The sequence below is a fragment of the Pteropus alecto genome, unplaced genomic scaffold (genome assembly GCF_000325575.1).
Source record: "Pteropus alecto unplaced genomic scaffold, ASM32557v1 scaffold270, whole genome shotgun sequence".
NCBI classification, from domain to species: Eukaryota; Metazoa; Chordata; class Mammalia; order Chiroptera; family Pteropodidae; genus Pteropus; species Pteropus alecto.
The window spans coordinates 6,618,683-6,644,300 of NW_006430735.1; the positions used below are offsets into that span (position 1 = coordinate 6,618,683).

Sequence of the window (25,618 nt, forward strand, 5' to 3'; positions counted from 1 at the left end):
AGGGAAAGATTTTAATAAGAGATAGATGAATATTCTCTTTAATGTCAAAGTCTCTGTTATAATGAAATAAATTGTGGTCAGTACAATGTTTTCTATTTAATTTCTTTCTGTAGAAATTTTAAAAGTTTTACTATTTTTTCACATTGTGAAATGAAACTGATTGTGGTTTATATAAGTGTGTTCTTTTATATGTAGTATACACATATTATGTATATAGTATACATATATAATAAACATATATATAGTGTTTATAAAGACAGTGAAATAGGTGTATATTTTCATGGTAATAAATCTTTATATTTACCAGAAACTATTAAAGCCATCTTTAAAATTAGTCACTACTATGTATAAAATTACCTAATGATTACTTTATTTGAAACTCTTCTTATATTTGTTCATAGTTCTTTAATAAACTTCACAACTGCAGTTAGTCAGTTTTTAAAAATTGATGGTATTCCATAGATAATTTCTGATTTAACCTAAGATTTTTTGTTGCTATTTTTTTATATCAATATTATGACTAGCTTACTAAAATAACATTTTCACTTTTGCATTTTAATGCTACATGTAAAAACTATTGTTCTTTTGGTGATAAACCTTTCTAAAAATTATACCTACGATATGCCATGTTTGTTTTCTTTTCTGAAAAATAATTAAGCTTATTTCATTGTAAATACAATGGCTAATGCATGGTATGATACAGAAGAGCTCCAGATGTGCCTGAACAATGTAAAACAACCAGACTTTGTTTTAGTTATTTCTTAGTTTAATTTCTTAAGTGTTTATTTAAAAATAAAGTAGATAAGACTAATTTAGGAAATACTTATAAAATTGAAGCAAAGGCCTGATATAAAGTATATGTAGTATGATTGTATAAACATATTGAAGGACATTCATCAAAATAAATAATCATCCCTAGGTTAGGTGATTAAAGAAAGATGTAAAATTTATTACTATACCTTGTGTATATTTGATTTTCTACAGTCAATAGTCATTGTTTTGGACAGCAAGTTTTTAAATTTGATGTAAGGAATTAGGACATTTACATAATAATTTCTTCTTAATTACTTGGATATCTTAAGTGACTTACCCAGATAGCAGAATAATTTTTTAAATTTTACAGGTTCAGATATATTTTTAGGCTTATGTAAGTACAGCAAAATTTTAAGAAGCAGAAGTAAATTCCAGCATATAAAAGAATTTAATACATTACAGTGATATTCTAATTTAATGGGAAATAGGGGCACACATGTAGTAAATATAACTGACACAACTTATCTGTCTAGAAGAAATAAAATTGAGCCACTACTTTACAGCATAGGTAAAAACCAATTTCAGATGATTAAAAGCTTAAACGTAAACAATAAAACATTTAAAATACTAATCTCCTGAATTTCTTTATACATACAATCTAGTTGTAGTGATGTGACCTTTTAAGCCAAGATAGGAAATCTAAAAATCACAAAAGTAAACATTAATATATGAGACTACATAGAAATGAAGACTTTCAATGGCAAAAATAAAGGATAAAAGGCAGATTGAAAAAAAGTGTTTGAAATATATATAATAGATAAAGAGTTAACATTTGTAAGAACTATTACTGTTAAGAAAAATCCACACATGGATAAAACATATGACCGCAACTGGTAACCAATATACTAACAAATATTCTTTTCTGACTTGCAAAAATTAAGTGGTAAACCTACTGCTAGCAGAGATGTGCGGTAAAGGATTTTCTCATTAGATGCTAGTTGAGATGTAAATTGTTACAGCATTTTTAGTAAATAATCAGGAATATCTGTTAATGTTGAAAATACATACATATCTTCTATCCAGCAATCCCACTCTATGGAATCTTTTCCTTAGAAATAAAAGCATTGGTTAGTAAGCAAGTTTTTAGCATGAATGTTGATTGTAGCAGATAGTAGCAAAAACCTAAAAACCAAGGGATGCCTGTCAATAGGGATATTGATACATAAATTTTGGCACAGGTATATTTATGGAATGTTTTTTAGATCAATTAAAAGTAGCAATTAAGTCTATACTAGTGAGTTGAAAGGACTTCCAAATACATCCTAAAAGAATTTCCATCATCTGTCTTAAGTGAGAAAGGCAAGGTTTAGAAAAATGTGTATGAGATCTCATTTTTTTTCTAAAACAGTTAAATATCATGAGTTTTGTATATGCTTTTTTGATTGTCAATATTGGAAAGAATATAAATGAAAAAAGAAAAAAGTATTTGCAGTAATACGCATGTCAAACTACATGTTTGTGCTTGTCTGTACAAAATGAATTGCAGAAAGGATAGTCATAATGTTTATTGGTTATCTCAGAGTAGTTGGATGAGTCTTTCAGGTGATTTTTTTTACTTTCTTCCTTATACTTTTCTATATTACATGTCTTAATTTTTAGAATTAACGTGGTGTTTTTGTAATTAGAAAAAGCATAGCTATTTCTGTTTAGAGAAAGAATCTGATGGAGCAGGGCCTTGGAAGTGGGCCACAAAGCAGGAGGTGAGCAGGTGGCAAGTAAGTGAAACTTCTTCATCTGTACTTGCAGCCACTCCCCAGCGCTACACACTGCCTCAGCTCCACCTCAGATCATCAGGCATTAGATTCTCATAGGAGTATCGGTTCCTGGTGCCAGAAAGGTTGGGGACTGCCGTGATAGAGTAAAGAAGGAATTAACAAAAGGAAAAATACCATTTGAAATGACCAAGAATGGCAATTGTCTGAATTTTGTTTTTTGTCTTAACTACTTAGATATCATAGGGGAAAGTATATAAATTATCCTGATAACTCCAAAATTCTCCTTAATTTTATATATGTTATAGCCCTTGTGCACCCAATAAGAATTTGCCATTAGAAATGTACAGGAAAATGATAGACATTACTAGATAGAGTTGCAAATACACATTTTATTTTTGGTGTGGATGTTAAGTCCTCCAGGATTACTTTCTGCCTTGGAGATCCAGAGCATATTGCACAAATTTGGAGTCTGTCACCTGACTTAATCATATGACATACAGTATAAGGAAAAGTTCACATTTGGGTTTTGGTGAGCAATAAACTAGAGGTAAGTGACCCTTCTTAAAGCTTCAAATAAAGAATGTAAAGAAGCAAGATTAAAAGTTTATGATTACTTAATACTTGATTTCAGTCCTTTTAAGAGTCTAAAGTTAATACATCATTCAAAGCCGTAATAGAAAATGACAGATGCTTTAGAGTGAGATTTGTTGCATGTTTTAAGCATCTGTATTTCTCATATTGATATATTTTATTTTTCTCTTTTTATTACTAATTTTATTAATTGTATATATGTTCTTTATTGTAAACTGTACAAATTCTTTTTGAAAAGAGTTGAGATGTATGTAAATAAAAAGTAATTTTTTACGTAGCAGGGAGGTTAAGAGCAAAAGTACTGGAGCCAGACTGTATCAAATCCTGGCTTTGCCACGTCCTAGCAGTTTGACTTCGGCAAAGTTACTTTTCTGTATATATTGCATTTTTTCAGCTTTAAAATAAGGATTATAAGAGTATTTACTTCATTAAGTTTTATGAGGATTAAGTGAATGTGAGAAAAGTAATTAGAATAAAAACTGGCACATAAATATTTACCATTATATTAGTTACCTGTACTCTGCTTAGTTAACTAGGTATATATAGTAGTTTTATTGCATGGCTTAATTATTTTAGCACTCATTGAATCATTCGATAATATTTTTTAATTAAGTTGAATGGATAATGTACAAATGCAGTAAAAATTACATATTTATACATGTGTGTTTTCTCCCTCTCTAACCATTTTTTCCCCCCATGTATTTGGTCATAGAGGTAGCACCTCTTCATATTATTCTGAACCTTACATTTTCCACTTAACAATGTTATCTTAGAGAGCTTTTCACAATGATGCAGTTAAAGTTGTCTCATTCTTTTTAATAGTCTAGTATTCAAGTGTTCTAATGTACCATCATCATCACATGTAACGTTTGTTGAGAGTTTGTTCCTGATTAGACACTTTAAAAAATACTTTAGTTGTATTAACTCATAGAAGCCTCACAAACAACCTTTTGTGATAGGTACTATTTTTATTCCCAATTAACAAATGAGGTATATTTGGCATGAGGTAGTTAAATGCCCCACAAAGTCACACAGCCCATAAATACTAGGATTTGAGATTTGAACCCAGGGAGTCTCTTTCCAGAGAATTGCTATGTTAATACTACCAAGTATATATACACCCTCTCATACTACCACAAGTTATTTAGCCTCCATATTAATGGATATTCCAGTCTTTGATATAAGAAACAGTGCTCTGATAAATATTTGTTATTAAGACATTTTGTATACATAAAGTAAATGCCTAAAAATGAAAGAGCTGAGTCAAAGGATATGTACATTTTGAATTTGGGTAGATATTGCCAGATTACTCTTCAATTTTGGGATGCACTGAAGTTCAGGTTTGTCCTCAGTATTTTGCTGAAATCTGCCATTTAGTTTGAGTCTTTTGGAAGCTGAATAGCTGAATGCCTTTAATACTTTATTATATGTGATTTACCGTCATGTGACATAAGTTACCATCATTTCTAATCAGTGTAACAATGTCAGTATAAGAACAAGATCTTGTTCTTGTTACTTTCAAATAAAATTAAGCATTCTACATAGAACTTGAAATGCTACTTATGTGATTTATACATTGACGTTCTATCAATTAAATCTATATTAAAAGAGTAAAATGCTAAAATTGTTAATAGTTATGAAAATTGGTGATTTGATGTACCAAGACAATTATGTAAGAACTTCCAAATAGTTAAATAGGGAATCAAATTGCCAATTACCATGATCATTGAGAGTGTGATAGCTAGCTCTATAGTGTAGGAATAACTATATCTTTTCTTGTGAAAATGGGTTTTCAGTAATCTTTAAGTCCTAGTCTTAGGTCATACAGAATTAGACAGTTGAGTGGCTTTATTCAGATAAGTTAAAACACCCACAAATTTTTTTGAATGTAACGTACTTCTGTTCTGTGTCCTATTTCACTTGTGTCAAGGAAAAAATAACTCTTATTGTTAATCAACAAAGCAAGCCAATTTATACCAAACTCTTCAATGTGATCCAAAGCATTTTCCTAATGATGTTAAGTATTTTTTCATATAGTTATTTGTCATCCATATATCTTTGGTGAAGTACACATTCAAATCTTTTGCCCATCATTTTAATTGTCTTATTTTCTTACTGAGTTTTGGGAGTTCTTTATATATTCCACATGTAAGTCCTTTATCAGATTTATGGTTTGCAGATATTTTTCCCAGCCTGTAATTTGTCTTTTTGTTCTAGTAATGTTTTTGAAGAGCAAAAGTTTTTAATTTTCATGAAGTAAGTACAATTTATCAATTTGTTCTTTTGTGGTTTGTGCTTTCAGTACTATATCCAATCAATCTACCTAATCCAAGCTCACAAAGGAAGCTTTGTGATAAAGTTTTAGATTTTACATTTAGGTCTGTCCGTTTTTAGTTTATTTTTGTATATAGTACAAAGTATAGATTGAAATGCTCACTTGTTCTACTACCATTTGCTAAAAACTACACTTTCTCCACTGAATTGCCTTTGCACATTTGTCAGAAGTCAGTTTCTATATGTGTGTGTGGTTGTATAGCCTGTTTGTAAAATTTTAAGTAATAATACCAGGCAGGATAATAGAGATCTTACCTATTTGCTGTAGAATTATTAGGTGTTCTAGCATTCATAACATTAAACAAAATAAATACTAAAATTATAATATTTTTAACTTTTAACAAAACTTTTTATTATTTTATATCAGAAAGTCATTCTGTGATGGTAATATTTGACTTCAGCTTTGGCCTTGGGTAAATATTAATTTTTTAAAATCATGGCCCCTGGGTATTTGGTCAGAATGTATATTCAGTGCACTTCAAAGAGGTTGTATCAGTTTTCACTCAGTGAATGAGAGTGACTATTTCCCACATACCTGGGTCAGTACTATCACTGGGCAATGTTTAGCAATTGCCTATTGTGTGTCAAGGTGCTTTACTGTATAATTGGAGTATTCAGTGAACAAAGCAGACGTCCCTGTTTTCCTGGAACTTACAGTTTAGCAATGGAGAGAGACATCGAAAAACTTTCTTCACAAGTTTTTAATTACAATCTTGGCAAAGGTGCTATAAGTTAGTAAGACTATACAAAAGTGCTATAAAGGAGGAATACTGAAGACTATGAACGCATACCAGGGGAATTGGAAGCTAATTCTTTAAACCATACTGTTGAAATTTCTATCAGTCCTTCTCTCCCCGCAGCCAGTTTAGTTAAGTAAACCCTGGTTGTTATTAATTATAGAATACTAGGCAAACTGTTAGAAATGTAGATTTCCAGCCCTCAGTGTTGAAAATGTCTGTGGACTTTTGACTAAAGTCATATTTTTAAATCCATGTTGTAAAGTGTTTTTTCACCTATATTAAGCAGCATTCATTTCCTCTTTTGTCCTCAGTTTATGCTTTAGGTCATATCTTCATTGCAGAGATTCTATGCCTGAGTTTGAGGTGGGCCTATTTATGGTGATGTTTCTTTCTAAACATTGGGTTAATATGTCTTTGCACAGTTTGTGAACATTCTTTCTCTTCTAGTCCATCCATGAAATAAATGATAGCACAGATCTATTTGAATATATAAATATATTCAAATATAAATATATAACGCAAATATACTAGCATTTTACTACTGTTGTTGCTGACTCTTGCATGTACATTGGTCTCAAATACATGCATTGCTTATATTTGGCTAGTTTGGCTGCTCATGGTATTTTCTTGGCAAAGCAGTCAAGAAAAGTTCTCATTAACATTCAGAAGAGTGATGGTAGTAATTGTAGGCAGTTTCCAAGAGAAGTTTCTAAGTATTTTTGAGCAATGTTTTTTTTTTCCTATAGCAGTTGTAAAATTTCTAGGTCGACTGCTTTTGAAAGGGATAATTCTCGGGCATGATTGCTAGTATTTTTAAAATTGGGAAAGTCACTTTATAGGCAGTTTATCTGAGAAAACCTATCCAAACACCAAATAGGCATTGCAGTACTCAAGAGGCCATGAACGTTAAGGATCCTCTCAGAAGAGAATTTGTTAAGAATGGCCCTTGCCACTGTGAACTTGAAGTAGCAGACTATTTAACCTAAGAAATTTTAATAATATTTTTAAATACACTTTTTGGAAGGTAGAGACTGTAGAGTTTCAAATAAATTAATACTTCATTTTGTTACCATTATTGAATTTTAAAGGTATGTCCAGTTTTTCGATATTGTAGTTTAAAAAAACATATATATATATAAATCCTTATCCACATGTCAGATATATTTGCAGAAGTGCAATTTACAAATCAAAGAGTTTGAACATTTTTAAGGGCCTTGTTGCATATTGCCAAATTACTTCCCATATATCTTAACAAAATAATAAGCCCAATTGACCTTTCCTTGCTGGTCGTAGGTCATTTTTATGACTATTAATTCATAACTCTTTTTGTCTACTTTCTATTTATTCTTACAGTGTAGCTCTCTAATGATTTATTGCTTTAAATATGCAGTGGTCTAAATATTAGATAATTTTTAATTGTATAAATTGAGTCAATAAGACAATATAAAAATTTCTTGCAACATGCAGAAAGTTTGAGACTGTCATTTCAACAGTTGAGAGATCTTTTGTTTTCTTCTTTCTTAGGTCTTTATACTAATGAAGATTGGCAAGTCTGACTTTACATATCAATATCACTGTATTGTATTTAGTTCTAATAGCATATATTACTGTTTCTAGGACATACTTTTTTTTTCACATTTTAATGTCTTTGAAATCAGTGTTTGTCCTGCAGTTTCTGGAGTGCCATAGTTTAATCTGCCAGTTTTTTCTTAGTAGTACATCAAATAAAGCAGTATGTTACAATTGATGGTATCTTAGATTAGATGAAATGTATAGTATTCTAGGGTGAAATGTGTGTGTTAGTGTGTGTGTGTGTGTGTGTGTGTGTGTGTGTGTGTGTGTGTGAGTATGTGTGTGCGTGTAAGAACTGCTCTTGTGGAACATCAGCATAGAGTATCCTTAGATGGTTGCCTTACTTTGGCTTTATGTAGTTAATAAAATGAATGAAAGTATATCGGCAAAGTATAAAAAATAAAAATAGCAAAAATGAGAAGCCATCTAGGTACCCAGTAAAGAGAATTATTAGATAAAGTATGGTATCTATTTAATGAAATATTTTACATTTGAAGGTGATACTTAACAAATAACTATGTAAAGTTATATTGCTATATTGATTATAATTATATAAAAAAATTGTGAAGAAATAACAGTCAATAGTATTGAAGTGGTGAGACTCACCCTTGGAAGTTTTTTAAATTATAAGCATATCACTTCTGAAAATAAATTGTAAGGAAAAGTTTGTAACAAATACTTATTTTCTTTACTATTTGTATCTTTTGGTTATCTTCTTGGCAATTTATATCCTTGTAAGTTAAGATATAAATCAGTGACTCATTTTTTTCTTTGTAACCTGAAATCAAGAAAGTATTCTAAAAGTTTACTCAAAAGTCTTATAAATGTTAGCTTCATTGTAACATATTACTCTTCAGTTTATTAAGTTTTTTCCAAGAAATAAGAAAAATAAGAGGAATTTTCTTACTCAGTGTTTTAGGTAGCTTCATTGTTCCAAATTTATTACAGTCTATTAATCAGAAATTTTCCACTACTATTCCCTGTAGCAACATTGTATTAGGTTTGTTTTCATTAATATTCTTATTAGTCCAAAATATGCCTATTTACTTTGCAGTAACATTGATATTTTATCTTTTTCTGTTATAATCATTTGTTTGTGTAATAAAGCTAGATATTAATGAAATACAGCATTATGCATTGTTTTTTTAAAAATCTTAGTATTTTTAGGAGATATTTTAGGAACTGTCATTTCTTGGTTATATTTCTTTTTAGTTTGTGAAAGATCTGTTTTCATCTTTCTGCCTGCATATTATCCTTTGTCATTCTAACATAGAGTCACTTAATGGAAAATAGACATGCCTGGTTTAAAAAAAAAAAGATAATAAATTTTAAAGCTACTGGCTAAAATAGGGTCTTTGAATTATTTGTTATTAAATGCCTAGGTGTTAAAATCAGACTATGTCTGGGCTTTACCATTCTACATCTCTTGTCATCTTGAGTGTATGGTTTCAGTATCAAATCCTATTTCCTAATCAAACAACACCTACTTCGTAGGACTGTTGGTAAGGGTTAAATGGGATGTGTCTATTTTGTAACATAATGCCTGGAGTGTGGTATGTTCTTAACAAATAGTAATTGATATTTATTTTAAATTTCAAAACTGTATTGAGCTACAACTGTGCAAATTAGTATGCTATGTGAAGGGCAGCAGGGTAAGAAAATGATAGATACGCTCCTTTGAAGGTAAGGATACATGAGTGTTAATATTAACAGTTCTACCATTATTCATAGGCTTCTAGCCTATAAATTCATACTGTAGAACTTATGCACTAAATATGATATTTTGTTACTCTGGTTAAAACTTCGGATTTTCACACTCAATATTGCACAATTTTATTTGTAAAAATTTGAAGTACAAGGCACCTGTGATTGATTATTTAATGCTATAAAAATTGTTTATGGACAAGCCTGTCAAACTTTAAGCATATGTAGCTGATACAATTTGAATTCTATTCCCAGCTTAAATGTCCACCCTAGCTTTTATCTTTACTCTTTCTAAAGAATGCCTTTGTTTTAATATGGAGTGTATATGAGGATGAAGGGGTGTGTGTACATGTCCTCAAAAAATTGTATTTCAATAGGAATACATTTTTCCTGATTCTGTTAATCCAGTTTGCCATCTGTGATTCTTCTGCACTTCTTTGCTCTTTGATTTCTAGTTTTGTGTGTACATTTCCTTATATTTCCTCAGTAATTTTTATAAATTATTTAAGTATTGACCTTATGTTTGCCTTTATGTTTAACCTTTTGGTCAACTTTAAATAGAGCTATGAAATATATATACATATAAAAATATTTATTCTTGAAATGCTCTCCTTTCGTGTTATGTTGGTTAATTCCGTGGACGGTAAAGGCAACAGGAACCCAGATGTTTTCCATCTTTCTATTTTGCCATCCTTAGCAAGGTGGCCTATCTGCTTAGGTTAGCTACCTTCAGTGAGTGCCCCAAGATGACTACATGTCCCATCAGATGACCAAAGGGAAAGAGTGTTTTCATGGCCCATATCTTTTAAAGGAGCAAAGAAATCATTCCCAGAAGCTCCCCAGCAGACTTTGCCTTAGCTCTTATTGGCCTGAACATTATTACATGCTCGTTTCCAAAGCAGTCATTGGCAAGGGAATTGGAATTACTTTGATGGGTTTATCAGAATTGAAACTGAGTTAGGGTTTTGTTGACAATGAAAAAATGGGAGAACTAGTTATTCATCGTCAATAATCTGCCACATAAATCTTTCTAATGGGTTGCTAGGTAGGTGGATTAAATCAAATGAATAGAAAAGTGCTTCACAAAATGATGATTTAATACCACATAAACATAAGGTAATGTTATTAGCTAGAATTCTACCTATTCTACAACTTTTGACCAAGCATAAGAATATTGGACAGATTCATGATGCCTTTCTTTAAGAAGGTAAACTATATGAAAATAAGTATTTGATTGTAATCAACTAGATTCTTTATCTTTTTATTATTTCTAAAGATAGTTCTTAATCAGTTGGATAGAATGTACTTTTTCAGGTATTGCATTAAAATAATACTTCGGTGTCAATGAAGTGCCCTGGGAATTTGTATGTAAATAAATATCATCTTGGAACCTTGGTGTTTAGCTTTTATATAACACCTCATCCTTTTATTTCTGGAATAATGAAATTACCAGGTATAGTACATTAACCAGTAGCAATTTGGAGTGGACCTTGAAAAATGCAAAGAAAAAAAGTGGGCCTCTGGTGTTATGATTTGCCATTGCAGTGTTATGCAGCCTGTGTGGGGGAGACTGATGACTCATTAAATCAGATGGTTGCCTGTTCTGACCTGGATTTTTCCCCTTCTATAGCAGGATTTTGTTTTTCTTAATTTTTCACAAATATCGGGGGTAGGGAACCCTACAATTTGTGACTTCAGGAATCTTAGTTATAAATTACATTTACTTTTTATCTTTAAAGTAGGAGTCCACCAGCTTAAGGCAAATTTTTTATGTAATCATTGAGTAGATTTCTCTGCTGCATCTGTGCATACCACACTGTTTTTCATGAAAGCAGCTGTTTTTAAAGTAGGTGTTGTGCTTTTATTTTTTAAATGAGAGCAACAAGAATAGCTGTATATTAGAAAAGTGTTATTAAATAACATATAAAACTTTATTTAGCTTTAAATCACATGATAGTTTGGAACCTTATGGATTAGGTTAGGTTTAAGATTAACTTTCAGTATTATCTAACTTGCACTATAATTTGCTATTGCAAGTTAAAATGTTTTGGGAGGTTGCTTTATATCTTTAAAAGCTTGTGCTTTTTCATGTAGAGACATAAACATTTAAGAGTGAAGCAGAAGATTTTAGTGCGGTATTTTTATTTGCACTGTTTTCATAGATAACAACAAAGGGTGGTTGATGGGTACAAATTATTATGGTGCCTATGCTTATCAAACTGCTATATGCTTAGCCCAGTTCATTGGTTAAGACAATATAATGTCTACCTAATAAATCATTTTTATTTTATCTGTGGCGAGGAAGCACTTTCATATTTTTCTTATGAAACAGATTTTGTATATGATGAAATGGAGTGCAGAACTTGTTTGGATTTAAGAGAATAAAGAAGAACATACAAAGAAATTTCCCTGCTTACAGTAGATTGCTATAACATCCTATTTTCGGTCAAGATTCTGGGGAGAAGGGTGTGGGGAGGTTATTTATTCATTCAGTTTTTACTTGTTTTTCTACAATTGGAGTTCTTTGATGAAAAGTTTTAGAAGTACAGTAGGAACCCTTATATCAGTGCTGTAGGAACTGTAGATTTTAATATTCAGAGAGCCTATTACCTTGGACCAATTATTGAAATTTCTCTAAGTGTTTAACTGTTAAGCAGTTGGAAACTCCTGGACCTAAGAAAACATATTTCCAATTCCATCAGAAAGTAGTACTTTAGAAGTTAAATAAACTCTTAGGAGTTGGGACTTCTTTTCCTATAACTACCAATGATGGGCTCCCGCTAAGATATGAAGGATGAGGAGCAAATTCCTTATAGAAACTAAGGCTTTGGTTATATGGGGATCTGACTTCTGTGTCAGTTGCTTGATTTTAGCCTCAGCACTGTTCTAAATGCCCTGTTTTCTAAACCCACTTTTGTATTTCTTTTCCCATTTCACAAAATAGCTAATTACTATAACTAAGAAAACAGGCCTAAATTGTAGGGGTTCAATTATTCAATTAAGTTTCAGTTATTCTGGGAGTAATTGCTCAGTATGTTTTTATTTGAGTATTTTGGGTTCTCTGGAAGCAGATGCCAAGAAAGAGTTTGATGTATTAAGAGATTGCCCTGTGAAGGGTGTGGATGCAGCTAGGCAGCTCTCTGCTTCTGAAGCCTACCCTGAAGGGCTCACAGCTGTGGGCTATCCACACTTCCCTGTCCTTCTAGGAAGGGGAATCTGGGTGCAGCATCTCCACTCATCTCATTTGATAAAACTGCTGCCTTGAGGCAGAGACTGTTGTCCTTTGTACCTTATAGGGTTGTTTAGCTGTAGGCTATAGGAAGCAGCCTAGTAGTTCGCATCGGAGTCAGACTGTCTAGGTTTAAATCCCACTTTTATTGCTTGCAAGTTTTGTGATCTTGCACCAAGTTACTAAAATCTCCATTCTTTCGTTTCTCTATTTGTTAAATGGAAGTAGCATTAGGGATGTCTGGCATTATTCAGTAACTATTCACTGAGTCCTTGTTTTCTTTGCCCAGGCACTGTTTTCTTTGCCTTCATGAAACTTGCCTTCTGTGGAGTGATACAGACAGTAAACAAGTAAGTTAAAAAGAATACATTCTTTCAGGTAGTTATAAGTATATGAAGAAAAGCAGAGTAAGAGAATTGAGGTTGGCAGTGGGAGGAAGGAGACTTTCATGGGAGTGAGGAAAAACATTTCAGGCAGGGTCACAGTGTATGGGTTCGTCTTGCTGGAGCTGAGATTAAAATTTAACTGTTGCAATATCAAAAGTGTACAAAAGAACTTCATTTTATATTTAAAAACTGATGTTTTCATAACTTCATTTTATCCTGAAAGGTGGGTTAAAAGCTGATTTGAGGATGTATTTGCAACCACTTCTCTGCATATAACATAGTAGAGTACAAAAAGCTGTTACTCATAATCATCATATTTTTCTCCTGTTAACACTAGCTTTTTACAAAGTAAAATTATTGTGATTTTATATGCAGTTGAACCTTTAATAACATGGGTTTGAACTGTGCTTGTCCACTTATACATGATTTTTTTTTCAGTGAATACATATAGGTACTGTAAATGTATTTTCTCTTCCTTATGATTTCTTAATAACATTTTCTTTTCTGTAGCTTACTTTATTGTTTTGTACATATAACATACAAAACGTGTTAATCGACTCTTTGTTGTTGGTTGTAGGCTATTAGTGGTTAAGTTTTGGGTGAGTCAAAAGTTATATGGGGATTTTCAACTGCATGGGGGTCAATGTTCCTACTCCCATGCTGTTCAGGTGTCACCTGTATAAGAATATTAATCAGATGAATGCAAATTTATGAACCTGGTAAAAAGCATCTCTAAGTAGTAAATCTGTAGAATTATCACTTAGGCCCTTGATTGTTTTATTAGTTTGATGTCACTGTTTCTAATACTATCTTTGGCATGAATTAAACTATATATGCCTAAAAACAAAAACAAAAAATTAAAAATTAAAGAATCATCAGTTTTCATGGTGACTAGAATAATCCAGCTGAGTGATAAACCCACAAGGCAGCTGAATCATGAACAAATTCATTTGATTTCCACTAATCATTGCTCATATATTTGGAGGTGCTTGCTGTTGTTTTAAAAGTAAGGTATGTAAATACTTAATATTAAAAAATCAGTGAAGACACCATTATTGACTCATGAACTCTCTAGAACATCTTCATGAACCCTAGGAGATTTGAACCATCTGTAAGGAAGATCTACTGTAATACTCTATTGCTTCCTTGTTCATCGTTCAAGTCTTAACTTAGCCTCCTCTAAGTCACTTCAATCCTGCCCGAGTCTAGGTTAGATGCCTGTGCTTTCTGCTCTTCCAAAGCATCCTGCGCTGCTTTGTGAAGATACATATGTCACATTATTGTAACTGCCAGTTTGTCTTTTTATCCCACAAGGCCAGAAGCTCCTTGAGGGAGAGATTATATCTTACTCCATTATATTTTCACCTATAATACAGCAACTGGTACATCATCGATGTTAAAAAAAAAAAATTAGTTTTAGAAAATAAAGTTATGGTAAAATATACATAATAGCTAAGAAAAAAACTAGACAAGTGACTAGTTTTGGTTTAATTAACAAGACAATAAGAATACATTAGATACTTTTTAGAAATTAGGCATTAATGGAGTAACGTTAGTCATCAGAATTACTTTTCTGTTAGGCTTACTGTTAGGCGCCTAACAACAACTCCATTAGATTTTACAGATGCAACTGTAAGGTTGAAAGAATTTGATTTGCCCAAGGGCACAATTTATAAATTCAAACTCCCTCTGTCTGACTTAAAGCCTTGGTTTCTGTATCTCAATATAAAGAAGCATCCACAAGTGAAGTGGTACTCGTCAATACTTACTCATACAACATCTAGAATACTGTTTTTATTTTGTGTGCTCCAATTTAAAAGAAACATTGACATCATGAAATACTTCCAGCAAAGGGTAGCCTTGGAAGTAAAGGATCTGAAAATAGATTATGTTTTGAGGGACAGTTGAAAGCACTAAAGATAATTTGTTTGGAAAAGGAATGTAATCCATGGCTTCAGTATTTGAAAGAAATAAGGCCAGAGGATAGATAGACGTTGGGAAGGTAATTTAGATTAGTTACAATTCTCTAAGAGGAGAGTTCTAAAAATAGAATGGGTTTTTCAAAATTGAGGCCCTATTTAAATCATAGTATTACTGATGAAATTTTTTTACATTTTGCAAGGAACATTTTTAACAAATTTGTAATTTAATCACAACTCTGGGGTAGGTGGTAGCATTATTTCTGTTTTTCAAATGAACATATAAAGAGATGTTGATTTGTCCAAGATCTTCTGTAGCGTGTCACTGGTAGAATCAGGATGTGTCCTAAGTTTGCTGACTCAAGATGTCATGCCGTTTCCACTTTAATAAGCAGATGACCATGTATCATGAATGTCATGGAGGAAATACCCATATTTGGAGAGGAAATTATTCTGTATGATTATCATGTTCTCTTCCGACTTTAAAAATCTTTGATTTTCTGAAGATTAAAATTTGACCTCATCTCCTAGTTAACTACTTTGAAGACTTTGCTCAAGCCATTTCTCAAATTAATTTTTTTCTTTAAACTTTGTATTTTTTCCCTATTATCCAAGTAGTTTCTAAAAAAACTTGTTCCGTCTCTTTATAATCCAGTCTTTCGCAGTACCATACCTGCTTAATTGGAAGCTGAAAATCCTTGTAAACTAGTTTCCCCTTTTCCTTACTTCCTCCCTCACCTGCCTTTCTTCTAATTTAATTTTCTTACTGAGGACCCCCAAGTTCTTATGTCCTTTTTGTGATATTTGTGACTGTAGTATCTGGTTTATTTTTTCTTTTCAATGTAGTTCCATTATTTCTAATTACTTACACCCTACTTTCATCTTTATCAGTAGACTACGAACCTGATGATAGTCTCTATCGTACTACCAATACCATCTTTAAATTCTTGGTACTTTTCCTGGCCTTTAGATCATATTCAACTCACTTGTGAGGTTTCCTATACCTCCATATGGTTTTAATCTTTAATTGTTTGGGGGACATTACTTTTTATATATACATGTATTTCATCTCCATTATTAAGTCGATAATTATTAAGTTAGACCAGTAGTCAAAAATAAACTTTCTATTTTGGAATCTGCCACTGATTTTCTATTTGAATTGAGTAGTTCATTCTTTGGGTTTTTCAGATTGCACATCTGTAGAGAAAAGAGGTTGAACCGAATTGCTTAAACTCTTCTATGTTCTGCTAAAAAAAAAAGGGAAGGGTTGCTTCCACAAAAATTTTAAAGTTGGGTAATACATTAAAAAAATTAAATGTAAGATATCATTTGCTAGATGGTGAAAAGTAAAGCAGTAAAGGAGGGAGGTATGTTGTAATTTTAAATAGATGGGTAGAGAAGCTTCTTGGAGGGGACATTTGAGTAAAGACTTGAAGGAAGTATAGGAAATAGATATAGATATCTGTGAGAAGTATAGGAAATAGATATAGATATCTGTGAGATGAGTACTCCAGGCAGAGGGAGTTTTTGAGAAATAGCAAAGAGTTCAGTGGGTATATACAGAGTGTATACACGCAGAATGATTAAGGGGAGAAGTAATTGGAGAGGTCAGAGAGATAATGGGAGACAGGGCAAGATGTAGGCCTGGATAAGCCATTGGAAAGACTTCACATTGTTATACTCTTTGGTATTTTCTTTGAAATACTTTTCATAAGGATATATAATTCTGAAAATTAATAACTGTAGAGCATTCATGAATGAGGTACATTTAATCGAATTTTAAGAATTTTATATTTTACATTGAAGAAGTAGTAATAACTCAAGAATACACCAAAGATGAAAGTTGACTACCTATATTGGTTCTTTTGCTTTAGGGTTTGTAATTATAACTTAATTTTTTGTATCATAGGTAAATTAACATGATGGATTTCTCCAAGCTACCCAAAATACTCGATGAAGATAAAGAAAGCACATTTGGTTATGTGCATGGGGTCTCAGGACCTGGTAAGTAATATATAATAATCTCAATGGTAAAGATTCCTAACTTCAATTAATGTCTTTTTAAGGTGTTTTAGATAGAAATACATAAGTTTCTGTTCACCTACATAAATTTTGTCCTCAAAAGATTTCATAACTGCTAAATTTGTGATATCCTGTTTACTATGTAAATGTATAATCACTGTTCAGAGTTTTACCTATTTTTTTTTTAAATTAAATCTGTGGTTAAAAGGCTATAACCTTTATAGCTTTTTAGTATGTAATACCTTGCAGATTATAAGCATTCAGTAAATATGATAATTTGGTTTGAGCTTTAATAATGTTTTCAGAGCACTTCTCAGCAATATCAACATTGGCTCTTTACATATATAAATCTTTCTGAATGTGTATTTCAGATATCACATAAACATCTACCTATGAGAAAGAAGTCTAATGACATGACAATGATAATGGAAAGCAGTTTTAAAATTTATGTTCATTTTGCCAAAACTTGGGACACTGTATTTTAAATAATAAATCTCATTCTAGTATTCATTTTGTTATTTCGTATAACTACTGCAAAATGCGAATCACAGTTTTCTTAAGTAAAACCTGCTCATTGATTTATATTCCTTAGTGGAAATTCATTTTTTTCTTACATCTTTTTGTGAACCTTATGCTATAGTCTTTTTCTTGTTCTAATCAGAGTGAAGGTACTGACCCTTTTTGATGTTTGCACAAATGAAGACTGTCAGCCACTATGCCTCTTATTTCTCCCCAAGAAGCTTCTACCACTTAGAACTTGGTGTTTGAGCTTGAACTCATTGGCAAATAATACATTTCACTATTTTTAATCTTTTTTGCCATACAGAGAAACAATTTTCCCTTTGATGATCATAAGAGTTTTTAGGAAAGACAGGCTACACATAAGAACTTTTAGAGAAAAGGCAAAAGCATATCATCAAAAGAGTTTAGGTAAAAATATTTTTCTGAAACTTGTAGTAAACTGTTCCTGGAACCTATTTATAATTCTTAAGTGCTTAATAAGATAATAAAGAAATGAGATACTTTTAGGTTTATGAAATACAATTTAAAATTTTAGTTATCTCTGTATATTACGAGTATCTTAATTCTCCTATAGTAGGTATAGAGGTAAATATTTATGGAGTTAATAAATCTTCATTGTTCTAACACAAGTTAATGAAATTTTAATACTTTAATAGTTTCCACTTAAATATTATCTAATACATAGTTCTGATCAGTTATATCAGAAGGCTTAATATTAAAAATAAATTTATTCCTATTCATATCTGAAAATGTGCAACCTTCCTTCCCTACCCAAAAAGTAATTTTTGCTTACTAGACAACATGGTCCAAAACAGTAAGTACAAATTCTGGTTCAGAATTTATAAGAAATAGAGATTCTTAGGACTCTACCTAGTGGTAGTAACTGAGTATAAACATATCTATGAAAAAAATTTTGTAGATGCGTATGTAAATTGTGCTAGGTAGGGCTATCATTAGTTTACGAAAAGGGTCCATGTTCCAGAAGAGTTTTAAGAGCCACTGGTATAAAGTAGTAGAAAGGGTAAAGATGTTGTTTTAGATATTTCTCTCAAAAGAATGGTGATAACACCGCAGACTGATAATTGTGTGGCAGTCTACCCTGCTATTAGCTAAAGCTTCTGTTCAAATTTAGTTTTAAAATTGTTTTTCTTTTTATTGTCCCCAAACCCATCATTTCATGTATTACGGCAATCTAGATTGATCAAAACCTGTATTAGCATTATGGATTGTTATGAATATATTATATAAATAAATGAATAATCTTTGGCCTAATATATTTATTTTGTTTTTTTCTATATCATATGCTAAAAAATGCATCTTTTCATGAAACTATATGTTCCATAGTGGGTATTTTATTTTTCTTATGAATTTATAAGAGCTGTATTATTGGATTTATTGGATGTTTTAATTATAATTATTCATAGCGTCTTAAGTCATCAAAATACTCATTTGTTCTTTTCAGTCGTTACCGCCTGTGACATGGCAGGTGCAGCTATGTATGAGCTGGTGAGAGTGGGCCACAGCGAGTTAGTTGGAGAGATTATCCGATTGGAGGGGGATATGGCTACTATCCAAGTGTATGAAGAAACCTGTATCCTTTTTGATTCAATTTCTTACCACTTTCTACAAGCCAAAATTTAAGGATATATGGCAAAGGTAGAAGCAACAACAACCAGTGGTATCAGAGACAGGAAATGTTGGTATTTAGAAATCTGATTTATACAGGAGTATATTAAAGAAAAGTACTAGGAATTAGTGCACTTCTTAAAAATTATGTTCTGAACTTTCATTACTCTTAATATTTCAATAGTTCACAGATTAAAGGGGGTTACCAATTAGAGGGAGACATATTGTAGAAGAAACCATAAACAGGATAACGCCATCAATTTGTATGGTTAAAATTCTCCAATCATGATTGCTGGTTAAAATAGTAAATCCATAAATAAACCAGCCACCATTCTCTATCTTTATTCTAATAAATAGTGCTTGGTTGCGTGTTACATTACAGCTTTAACACTAGGGAATCTTTACTATTTGTTTGGTTACCATAATTTTGGCTTTTAAACAATTTATTTTCAATTTTTTATTAAAAAATAAAAAGATAACTGGTTAAGCCTTGTGAAGAGAAACCACTTTTTTTTTTTTTTTTTTGCTTCATATATTTTCCTTAGATTGGTTTTCAGGGTCAGCATTGATTCTTTGGCTATTTAAGATTTATTTGGTACAACTTTTTCACTATACTAAAAACATGTTTGCCAGTAACTGAACTAACTGTTCTGTATCCGAGCACTGGGGTGCTAATTCAAAATGTGAAAAATTTAAATAAAATTAGAAGTTTTTGTAGCTACGAAATCACAGCTAGTCAAAAGAATCTTTTTTCTGTTAGCTTTGTCTTTTATTTAATCTTTTATGTGGTTTGAAGATTTAAAATAACCAAATGAACATGTATACAGTGACAACCCTCCCTGCCTTTGTCATCCTGTATCTGGCCAGTTTTCAAAACACATACACACGTGCATGCAGCTACTTTTATTAGTTCCTTTTATTGTACAACCTTCTAGTTAATTATCTATATAAACCAATATAAATATGTATTTTTCTTCCTTTTTTTCCCTAAAAGATAGCATATTATATTCACTTTTTCACCTTGCTTTTTTCACTTAAAAATAAATGTATTGTGGAAAATAGATAGATATAAGCATAGTAAAATGTTAGTAGGGGAATCTAGCTGGTTAGAGATAGAATTCACTGTAAAATTCTTTTAACTTTGCTTTAGATTTGAAAATTTTCATAAATATTAGGAATGAAAATATATTTTGGAGATCTTGCTAGAGCAATTCATAGAAGCTTCTATTCCTTTTTTACAGCTACATAGAATTCCATCATATGAATATACCACAATTTATTAATCAATCTCTTAATTTTGGTTGTTTCTAGTCTTTTACTGTTATAAACAGTGTTACAATGTAACTATAGTGTGAATTCACAGAAGTTGGATGTTTGGATCAAGGTTTACGTATTTTAATTTTAATATTGCTAAATTGCTGTCAATAAAAGTTGTACTGATTTTACTCCTATCAACAAGTAAATGAGAGCAAGGAGGATTCAGTATGCTTATTTGCAGGTTTTATTCTTTCTTTTTCAAAACCACTTCTTAATTCTTAAGATTTTTAGTTTTTGTTAGGTTCTAAAATCCTTTTTGGGAGACCGATATTCTTTAGTAGTATAACTGAAACAATGTATTAAGGAGAGGCTTTTGCTTCTATTTTTAGCTCTATGGTTTCCCAAACTGTCCACCAAAGCACTCTAGGCAGCTGCAGCAAACTCATGTGGTATCCCAGAATATTTAAAATTTTTGAGGTTAACACAGAATTTTAGACATCTTGTCAGACACCATGTGAACTAGTAGCTTGAAATAATAAACAGTTTTGTTACACTCGGCTGCACTATATTCTTGTCGATGATATCATTCTTTACAAAGCTGAGTTTTTGGTAATTACTAAGGTAAAAAGCAACTATTATGCAAAAATGAATATGGATCAGGTATTTAATCTCATTCCAAGGTTTGAAAATTGTACAGGGCCTGACACGCGCATATATCCCATTCGTAAGAATTGAGGTTATTTAAGAATGAAATTACAGTATTTTCTCTTTCTATTTATGTGTATTTTTCTTTCGAAGTGCTGCTCAGTTGTTTGGACATATATTAAACTGTGTGGACATAACTATTTAATAAATGGAAATATTAGATATGTATTTTGTCACAGGTCACTATGAAAAAGTTGCTAAAACACTAAAGATGTGAACCAAGAAAGTTTGAGAATCTCTACGTTAGCTCCTTTAAGTATCATTTCTTGTTAAATGGTGATATTTCCTTTTTATAGTATCACTAAACTTTCATAGTGAGTTTTCCTCAACTACTGTTTCTAGCTGGTGTGTCTGTCGGAGATCCTGTACTCCGCACTGGTAAACCCCTTTCAGTAGAGCTTGGTCCTGGCATTATGGGAGCCATTTTTGATGGTATTCAAAGACCTTTGTCCGATATCAGCAGTCAGACTCAAAGTATCTACATTCCCCGAGGAGTAAATGTGTCTGCTCTTAGCAGAGATATCAAATGGGATTTTACACCCTGCAAAAATCTACGGGTATGTCTTTATAACCAAAATTTCTAAAGTGGGTGAAAGACTGTAAAATGGATATTTAGTGAACTATTTTGTTTTCTTAGTACAAATAAAAATAGACCACAGAAACATAGTTTAAATTTTTCTTTTAATCCAATAGGGGGATTATAGAACTAATATGTTTTATTGATAAGTGAGGCAGATGATTTAAATAATAGCAAGGTAAGTCTACTTGATGTTTATTTGAACATTAAACAGAAAATGCATTTGTTCTCTAGGTTGGTAGTCACATCACTGGTGGAGATATTTATGGAATTGTCAATGAGAATTCTCTCATCAGACACAAAATCATGTTACCCCCACGAAACAGAGGAACCGTAACTTATATTGCTCCACCTGGAAATTACGATACCTCTGTAAGTATCATATAAACTTTATCTCACTGAGTGGCCCCACTTATTATATTGCTAGTTGCCCAGTTTTAGTGCCCTAAATAGTTATAGAATTGTTATTTAAAGTGTAGGTTTTAAGTAATTCCCATAATTTTTTTATTTAAGTTTTTAACTTGGGCTTGGGAATACAAAAATATATGGTTTCTTTTTGTAAATTTTTTAATTAACATATAGTTGGCATACAATATTATATTAGTTTCAGGTGTACAACATAGTGATTCAACATTTATGTACCTTTCAATGTGATCACCATAAGTCTAGTGACCATCTGCCATCGTGCAAAGTTTTTGACATTGACATATTCCCTGTGCTGTACGTTACATCATTATATTATGGGGGTGGCTTATTAGGTGAAGGTGAATAAGAAAGAATAATGTTTCTTTTTTAAGAGAGAGATATCTAATATAACATTTTCCTACCTTTTTCAGTTATACTACATTATTTAAAGCCCTGATTCTTCAGGCGTAGAAAAAACTTGGATTTTAATGTCAATCTATAGTCATATTAATTAGTTGCATAATGGAGTATATGAATTCTTGTTCTGGGTGAGCCATTTCAAACTTAGTTCTTTAATATTATTGATAATTATATCAAATGTATTAAGTTCATAATAGTCTTAGTGAGAGTATAAAGAGAACTACTAGAAGACGGTTGTATTTTCCCAATAAAAGGTAATTTTGTAATTATTTCATAAATATAAGTCTGTATGCTATAACATATAGGGAACAAAAGAGTTAACATTGGAATTCTGGACAGTCAGCTAGCCTTATTCACTGGCTTGGAGACTCATTCACTCTTACATGAAAGAACTACTCTGAAGTGGTTCATGTATCAACACAATTACAGATTTCTATAGTCTATGGACTTTAGGATTATTTATAAATAATTGAAACCATTTCAGAGTTCATAAATGATAGAGTACTAATTATCTTTTTGCTTTTATAAATATTTAAAAATGTTTAATTTAATTTTATTAAATAGTTTAAAGTTCTTTAATAGATATGTATTTTTTATTAAAGCAGTATAAGAGCATTATAATACGGTAAATAAAGAATAGAAAGTAAATTATGAAAACGTTCATTTTCCCCTTCTCCAGTCCCAGGAATATCTTTCAAGACTACTTCTTCTGTATATCCACATAATTTATTTAACTGTTCTATTACTTGAGATATCTCTTTCTCAAAAACACCTAAACTATTTTTAACCATTAGAACAATAATAAGCATACCCGATTTAAAAAATTAGGACTGAATATAAAAGTTTACAGTAAAAAGTATTACCTCCCTCCCCACTTCCATGTACCACCTTCCTATCTCCAAGAAGAATCTACGGTTACTTTGAAGAGTAGATGTTCATAAATTTGACTATTCTTAAAATCCTGGTGTATTTTCATAGGATGTTGTCTTGGAACTTGAATTTGAAGGTATAAAGGAGAAGTTCAGCATGGTCCAAATATGGCCTGTACGTCAAGTTCGGCCTGTCACTGAGAAGCTGCCGGCTAATCATCCTTTGTTGACTGGCCAGAGAGTCCTCGATGCCCTTTTTCCGTAAGTTTGAGCTGCGTCCCACAGTTTTCCCTCAGAATTATTATATGTGCTTATTGTTTTGCTTTTTATAGATAAAGATTTTATGTGTTAATCCTATAATTAATTTTATCTAGAGAAGTAATAGTGAATTAGTTAAATATGTATATTGCCAGTATTTATCATAGAATCAAACCATTGAAGAAGACTTGTTTTTTTTTCACAGTTGCGGAAAGCAAACATTACTTCTAAAACTTTCTGGGGTGGGGGACCTTTCCAGAAAAAAATCTTTGCCAAAACAATATAACTATTTTTCTTAAATTATCCTAGTATTCATAGATTGGTGTTACTTTAAACTAATGATTTCTAAAATAAACTGGGCTCTCTATATTGCCTAGCAATCTCTCTTAATTTGTAGTCTGCTCTTTGCCATTTTCTTCAAAAACCTCCTTTCTCTTTAAATCTCAGGCTTTACCATATACTGCTTTACTTTCAACAAATGACTTCATTTAATTCACAGAAGAGACTGAAGATATGATACAGTAACTCCCTCAACCTCTGATGACTAAACACATATACATCCCACTTACCCTTCAACCTTTTATCCTTCACACCTACTCTTTGAATTGTTCTATTACTCTCTCATTCTTATTAATCAGCACCTCTTTTTTCTTTATCCAGATTAAACTGAATAGTCTATCACTTTTACAAATGTTTGCCAGTATATTAAATGTTCTTTTTCCTTTGTCTTCTGCCGCACCCACCTGGAAGAATCCCAACTATGAATCAGTTCAGTTATCTCCTTCTCCCAAGTCCACACAAGGCTGCTAAGAAAAGAAAATAATCAGTGCAAGTTGATATCTCACTACTGCATAGCAGTCCTGCATTTCCCTAATTATCATTCTCCTGCTCTCCTGTTTGAAACCTCTCCATTCTTCTCAGATATTTAACTCCACTCTTCTTTCTCCTTCATTCTCAACAACATTCATGCTAGACCCTTCACAGAGAAGTTAGAGGCCATCAGAGTTGGAACTCCTTCGGTTTCCTGCCACCCAGCTGACTTATCATACATTCCCATTCATCCCTTCTTTTCATGGAGTTCATTCCACCTCATGTCTCCTCAGAGATCATCCTCTATCGTTTATCTTACCTTTATTTCCCATCTAATGAAAAAAAATCTACCCTCTACTCTTTTCCTGTTTCTACCTTTTACTTTTCTCCTCATCTTAACAGCCATACCTCTGGAAAGAATGAACAGTTGTTTCTACTTTTCCCACTCTGATTTACCATACTACTCTGCCTTTGGCTCCACCACTCAGTTAAAACTTCTCTCATTAACATCATTGGTTACTCCCATACTGATAATTCAATAAATAAGTTTTAGTATTTTCTTAATTCCTATAACTTTGGATATTTCTTTCTACTCCTTCCTCCTTGAAACACCCTCTTTCTTTGTTCTTCCTGTTAGCTTCTGTCCACAAGTTCTAATTCTCCATTGCAGGTTTCTTGTCTCTTAATTTTGATATTTCTTACAGTTTTTCCTGTTTTAAGGCCTCTTCTCTTGTCATTGTTTATCTTACCCTCTGTGGATGACTTCCTCTACTCTTTGTGACTTAAATATTCATCTGTATATAAAGACTCCTAAATCTGTTTCTTCATCCCTGATCTCTTCTGAGTTCTAGACTCATATAGAAAACACTCTGATTATACCTCTCCTTTTGAATGTCCTACGGATGCCTCAAAGTCAGTATGTTGAAAACTAAAATAGTCATCTTAATCACCACTTACTTCCTTGACACTTGGTCAATGTTTTTTGTTGTTTCTCTTAACAATTGTCATTATCATCCATCCGGTGAATGCCTAATCTAAAATCTGTGACTTCTCTCAAGGATCATTCTTACGCTTTCACCTGTAATTGTGGAACCAGTATTTTTTATTCTATTCCCTAAATATTTATTATGTACATCTTTCATTC

At 31.8% G+C, this 25,618-nt stretch overlaps 1 protein-coding gene across 10 annotated transcripts in view; it reads left to right on the forward strand.

Moving 5' to 3' along the window:
- Positions 1-25,618, forward strand: part of ATP6V1A (ATPase H+ transporting V1 subunit A) — a 52,435-nt gene that overhangs the window by 4,474 nt on the left and 22,343 nt on the right. For 2 of the 10 annotated variants that reach the window (XM_025051293.1, XM_006905470.3), the window contains exons 2-7: positions 12,988-13,048; positions 16,913-17,007; positions 19,010-19,138; positions 21,478-21,692; positions 21,947-22,084; positions 23,516-23,667. In XM_025051293.1, coding sequence (XP_024907061.1) covers positions 16,923-17,007; positions 19,010-19,138; positions 21,478-21,692; positions 21,947-22,084; positions 23,516-23,667 — 719 coding nt within the window. In that variant the 5' untranslated portion in view covers positions 12,988-13,048; positions 16,913-16,922. Of the gene's footprint in view, positions 1-2,940; positions 3,076-12,987; positions 13,049-16,912; positions 17,008-19,009; positions 19,139-21,477; positions 21,693-21,946; positions 22,085-23,515; positions 23,668-25,618 lie in introns of all 10 variants that reach the window. The other 8 variants (XM_025051295.1, XM_006905471.3, XM_025051307.1 and 5 more) reach the window with 5 other exon arrangements.